At 43.2% G+C, this 6,673-nt stretch overlaps 1 protein-coding gene across 2 annotated transcripts in view; it reads right to left on the bottom strand.

Annotated features, from left to right (window-relative positions):
• Positions 1-6,058, bottom strand: part of LOC126456952 (E1A-binding protein p400-like) — a 189,522-nt gene extending 183,464 nt beyond the window's left edge. Inside the window, exon 1 of one of the 2 annotated variants that reach the window (XM_050092889.1) lies at positions 5,962-6,058. In XM_050092889.1, the coding sequence (XP_049948846.1) occupies positions 5,962-5,979 (18 nt within the window). In that variant the 5' untranslated portion in view covers positions 5,980-6,058. The remainder of the gene's footprint in view (positions 1-5,961) is intronic. The other variant, XM_050092888.1, reaches the window with a different exon arrangement.
• Between the last annotated feature and the right edge of the window lie 615 nt (positions 6,059-6,673).

Consider the following 6,673-nt stretch of genomic DNA (forward strand, 5'->3'; position numbering starts at 1 on the left):
ATGATCCATTATTCAGTACTGCTCGAATGTTTAGCATTTACATCGTTACAGTCACAACTGAAGGGAGGAAAAAACGACTATGTCCTTCCGTATAAACACTTATTTCTCTTATCTTGTCTTTGCGTGATGTATGTTGGTGGTATTAGGTTGGTTCTACAATCTGTCACAAATGCCGGTTCCTTAAATTTTCACTATAGTGTTGCGCCAAAAGAACTTTTTCCCTCCATGGATTCCCAATCGAGTTCACACAGCATTTCAGTAATACTCCCATCTTCATCGAACCTACTGGTACGAAATCTAACAGCAGGCTTCTCAACTGCAACAATGTCTTTCTTTAATCCGATCTGGTGGGGAACTCAAATACTCGAGCAGTTCTCAAGAATGGGTAGAATGGATCTCAAAAGTTTTCTATACGCAGTCATGAAGTTGAGCTACACTTCTCTAAAATTCTCCCCGTAAACCAAAGTCGACAATTCGCCTACCCTACAACCGCCACTACGTCTTCATTCCATTTCAAGTCGCTTTGAACGCCATTAATAATATTGTATTCGAACATTATAGGATTGTTTTTAATACCCTTCTCTATTAATTTATATTTTTCTGTATTTATAGCACGCTGCCATTCATCACACCAAACAGAAATTCTTACCAGTTCATCCTGTATCTTCCCAGTCACCCAACGTACAATACAGTGCACAGTCGTCAGCCTACAGCCGCAGATTGCTGCTCATCCTGTACGTCAGGTCGTTTATTTACATATAGAACAATATCGGTCCTAGCACACGTCGCTGTGGCTTCCCTAACGATATTCTTGTCTCTGATGAACACTCGCTGTCCTGTAGAACGTACTTTCTATTACTTAACAAATAGTCGAGCCACTGACGTATCTGAGAACCTATTCCGTATGCTCGGACCTTGGTTAACAGCCTACAGTGTGGCACTGTGTCGGACGCTTTGCCCTTCATCTATGGTTCTCAGGATGTATTGCGAGAAAAGGGCAATCAGAGTTTCGGACAGTCCACTGTAAGTGCTAAATGCCGCAAGCGTTTTCTCGGACTTCCAAGGGCACTCCTGACTCTTCCAGTTCGGCTGGCAGAGTCCGAAAAAGGGCCGCGGCATATGTGGCGAATGGAGCCTGCTTATGGGGGTACAGGTTTCCTCTCAACGCCAGACACAGTGAAACACCCAGTGCAATGAGTATGCGACGCGCAGCAAGATTCCAGAGCGATGGTAATATTCCATATAGGCATATCCTACAAATACGTTTGACAATAATTTCCTTCGCTAAATCGTGAATTTTACTTGCAACGGTTCCATCACAATACTTCGTCACTAAAACAGTGCACGGAGCAATAATTAGATGTCATCATGTGGCGATTCTGATGATATATCACGTGCGTATTTTAGATATTGTACAAAATAAAAAATCTTACTATGTTCCCAACATAACGTAGACAAGAAAAGCTCTGTAAACACATAACGACCGATTGCTGTATGTTAGTAGGGCTAAACTTTACGTTGCCCGAATTCATTATCATCAAAGCTACACTTAGTGGCCAGTTATTCGATACATTGTCGCTTGTGAATAAGTGACAGTCGACGAAACGTTCCTAGTGAATCAGAGATGGACCATTAGACGACGGTCGGCAGAGCGTGAACTAGCAATTATGAATGGAGTCCACTAAACCGTCATCACCTGGAAAACTGTTCCAATTACGCAAAAATGTCGCTGCACGCCCAGTGAAACAGTATAATTATTATTAACGTTGTTATGTAAATCGGCTGTCCTTTCTCACTAGCCCTTAATTTGCCTTACCGTAGTTGGGTACTTTCACTTACTGTTGTGTCTCTTCTAACGCGAGACAACATGTATTTCAGGTTAGGTGTCCGTTTAATGCTCTCTATTTCCTAACGAAAAGTGCCATACGCGCCATTTACAACAGACGTTCGACACATGAGAGCCAAAGGTGACACCTGAGTTCATAATTAATCAACAGAAGAGACTGAACTGCCGCTATACAGGAGGATTCAAAAGGTTACGCTCTTTTTAAATGAGGTGACAGAGAATTCAAAAGCAACAATTTTGGAATATGAACTTTAATATTGGTATAGATCCTGAGCCAATGAAGGATTTGGAATGTCAGAAACATTCAGAACAGCCGGCCGAAGTGGCCGTGCGGTTAAAGGCGCTGCAGTCTGGAACCGCAAGACCGCTACGGTCGCAGGTTCGAATCCTGCCTCGGGCATGGATGTTTGTGATGTCCTTAGGTTAGTTAGGTTTAACTAGTTCTAAGTTCTAGGGGACTAATGACCTCAGAGCCATTTGAACCAACATTCAGAACAATCAGTGCACACGCGCTTTAATTTCGCCAAAGTCAATGCAGTGTCTACTCAAAACTGTCGTACATTACAGAAGGTGTCCAAACAGGAGACCAACACATTCAACACTGGAATGACATCTTTGTGTAAAATTCTGGCACCCTCTACCACACGCGACATCCAGCGCAAGAACCTCATCAGACACTGCAAGTATCCTGGTAAGAAGTGTTGCTACATCGGGAACTTGTGACGCGTACATGAGACTTTTGATGTACCCCTTCCCTCCCCCCACCCCCAAAAAATCATAATGCATCAGATCAGGGGAGCTATACAGTTCTACTTCCCTTCCAATCCAGGCTTGGGATATGTGCCACCGTTTACGTCACGTATTTGCACGGAAAACTTTTCAGTGCTCCTTCTAGTTGCAACCAAGCGTACGTATACGGAAATAGTACATTATCTTTCCTGTACCTCGATTGTCCTTGTTGTACCTCACATTCCAAAGACTTCACTGATTCAGGATTACTTCTAACACCACAACCGTCTGGTCCAAAGTTGCTGAATTTCGGCTCCTGTGTCAGCTACTTCAATTAGTGCACATCATTTTGGATAACTCTATATTACTGTTGCCTGTTTACATTTCATCAAGAAAAGGCCACCGGTTTCATTCAAATCAGTGTAGAGTCTACGAGTTCTTGCACGGTACACTACTGCGCAGTTTGAAATACTTACAAAGTGGTAAGCAATGATACAGTGAAAACTGTTGTGACCTGTGAGTACGCGTGTAGACGTCTGTTCTGTAGCAAGTCATTCCAGGTCTGAAAGTGAGTGCCTTGTAAGCTTCAATACACAGCGCAGAGTTTTGCTTACGTCACTGCGTGAAAATCCCGTCACCTTCTATGAACTTCAACGGGGTAATGCTGTTACCACTGAACTCGCTAATTATCTAGTAGCTGTAACACTGACATGTAGAAAGCTAGGAGACGTTCAACTGAGCTGACGATTTTTGTAAACGGTACAGAGTTATAAACGTAACGATTGTATTACGATCAATAAAATGTTACCTTGCTGAGAGGGACCTGGGTGAACGGCAAACTGTATATCCGGGAGGAAAGTTCGACGCTTTACGACAAATCTAAACAAGCTATCTATTTGTACGCCACCTGAACAAAGCTCTACGTAGAACTGACTATGTAACTTGGCGACATCGTAGAAGACACTGTTCACAACTTTCTTCAAGGTGATACCACGGAATGCGTGAAAGACACATTCCTTTCACGTACTCAACACATCACATAACCGATACAGAAATAATTGACACAAATACTTCTCTTGTCAGTTTTTGTTCCCGTGAGAAGCATTCCCCTCAACATAAACTGTATAAATAATTGGAAAAGCCCTCTTTATCCTAATCGTTGATCGACAAGAAGAAAACTTCACCAAACATAAAACTAATCATAAAAGCAACACAAATCATAACACGTTCGAAATTGAGCACCCTCGTATTTGAAATACAGCATACCTAATTCTGGTTCATACCCAGGTCGGTAAAGACACAATTACTTGCTAACATTTAAAGCAGGTGAAAAATTTACGACAGTGAACCTGAGACAAATACCCATTTTCGAGATCAAGACGAAATATTACGTGATGATAAACCTGTAACTAGGGAACTTACATCGCTTGCGGCAAAAAATGCATATGAATAGAATTTTTTTTGTGAAAGAGTTTTAACTAAAGGGCAGGTCGCTACCTTGCGAGATAGATGACTATTAACGACCGCTGTTCTAACAGTCGTCTATATAGACGTGCAACAGTAATCAGGCCACTTGTGATGGAGTTCAACAGTTGTCTTAAGAATTTCCGGAATAGACCATCGTCCTTGCCTGAGTGTGATGTGACACGCATTTAAATTTGTGTATAATCAATTGCTTTTTTGTTTTTCCATCTCCGCCTGAGAATGACAACACCTAATCAGTTAAACTACCGTACACTCAGAACTAAGTCTATACAACTCAATAAAAGTTGACACACAAGACTTTCGTGCCTTTTGATATAATGTTTGTTAAGTGCTTCTGTAAATCAGTGGTAAAATACAGTTTACGTATTCAGAAGTTTTGGGTACGAGATTAACGTGAATAATTTGAAAGATGTGTTGATTGAAATAAAGCTTACAGTCAGTATTAGCACAATGTTGCAGTTCATTGCATTTCAACACACTGAAATACTTGTAGATTTTACAAAATCTTTGCTCGATCCTAGAAATATTATCAGTCACTTATTACTTCTTTTGCCTCTGGCCATACTTGTTGATGTAAACATTTCCGAGTTCAATCGTGGTTTGGAGTCCACGATCGATTGTAGTTCGCCGTATAAATATAAATCAGTTCAAAGATCAGAGAAAGACAACGTCAAACCGGCTCCAACAGGATCATGACTAGTAAAGCTCTGTAGTATTCAAACTAAACTTCCAGTTGATGACAGGTTTAATTAGGAACGTAAAAGAACATACCTCAAGTTACATATTAGAGTCACATCAACGAAGTGGTCGCTAGAAATATAATACTTAGGCGAATAAGCGGCCTCGTGATTGGAGGAACTGCCCTAATATTCCTGTGAAATGATTTACAGACAACGTATAAAATCTAGAGTTCTGCGACCATCAGTGGAGTTAAACGCGTTTCCTACCGAATGCAAGTCATGTCCGTGAATCACTGCCGGTAAAAATTGCGTTTCGGACCACTTTCATTTTGCATTTCTTTACAGTTTACGTACGATTTACGTTCGTAATCTGCATCAAGATACTCGTCGAAGACTCTTCTGTTATATAATATAGGTTTACTGAAGACATTTACTAAAACCATTGATATCCATCGACGTGACAACGGTTTTAACAAAAAAGAATAAAGCCACAAGGCAAGGGGATCCTGGATTTCCGTGCTGCAGCGAACGACCATTGCAGGTAGCCCTCAGAGTTTGGAACGGCAATTATATGTAATCTCCAATCCTCCAAAATCAATAGAGAGTGAATCGTCGACAACACCAGCCACTCGTGTTGGCGAAACGTCACAAAAATCAATAAATAAACTTTAGCCGAAGATCCCGTGACGAAAGCTAGTAGCCAACACATCAACAAGTGATAACGTAGACATCGGGCTACGCTACAGTTCAATCTGTTACCACATACTTCTTTTCGCAGTGATATTCGTTGTTGTTGCCAACGCACGACCAAGTCATCACCTTCTATCCTAACCTAGACCTCGAGCTACGATGCGTGGAGTCTATAATATATTCTAGCCCCACTGAAAATGCTCGGAAATCTTCCGCTGGTGACAGATACCCACTGGAACATTTTAATCTCGTTTTGTATTATGACGTAGTCACACGCCAAACACATTTCTAAATCATACTGCAACTGCGAGAGTCTATGGTACTATACTGGTAAAAATCGTTTGAACTGAGTTAAGTTGATTCTCTCCAGGACGAAACGCTGCCTCGTCGCTGACACAACTTCATTCTGGTGGTTGAACACGGTTTACATGTTAGTCTGTGAATGTCACTTCCACGATTGTTATTATTTTCTTTATACGACACAGGCTGCAAAAGAATTTGACAACTGCGTGAACACTGGACGAGACGTACCTGAGTTCGCTGCCTCATGGTGAGTCGTAGGAGAGCGCGTCGAGAGTCTGGAGCGAGCGGCGTCGAGTCCGCGGCAGACAGTGCAGTAGTGGCGCGCGCGACTGGCGGTCGCTTTATAAGGCCGCGCACACAGTGAGAGCGGCCCCGGGCCGAGCGTTACGCGCCCCGCTTCGGCCGGCATACCCGCCGTTGGTGGTGACTCCTCCCTTCGGTGGGTCCGACGCTCAGTCTTGGCATCAACCGTATGCAAACAACGACGCCATTATTTCGACTGCAGAGCTTCCCGTCATCTTGTCCGAAAACACTGGTCCGATTTCAACGAAACTTGGTGCGTATACCACTTGCTGTCAGAAAAGAAACGCTGTGGCGGTGATAACCATCTATCAGCTAAATGGGTGCCAACGTCCTTGGCGCAGTGGTAACACCGGTTCCCGTTACATCACTCAAGTTAAGCGCTGTCGGGGTTGGCTAGAGGTTGGATGGGTGATGGTTCGAGTCTACCGAGCACTGTTGGCAAGTGGGGTGCATTCATCGCTTGTCAAGCCAACTAAAGCTCTAACTGACTGAGACGTTGCGACTCCGGTCACGAAAACTGACAACAGCTGGGAGAACGGTGTGCTAACCACATACCCCTCCATATCCGAATCCTGTGGCGCCTATCGTCGAGGAAGACGCGGCGGTCGGTCGGTACCGTTGGGCGTTCCCAGGCGTG

Source organism: Schistocerca serialis, chromosome 2 (assembly GCF_023864345.2).
Source record: "Schistocerca serialis cubense isolate TAMUIC-IGC-003099 chromosome 2, iqSchSeri2.2, whole genome shotgun sequence".
Taxonomy (NCBI): domain Eukaryota; kingdom Metazoa; phylum Arthropoda; class Insecta; order Orthoptera; family Acrididae; genus Schistocerca; species Schistocerca serialis.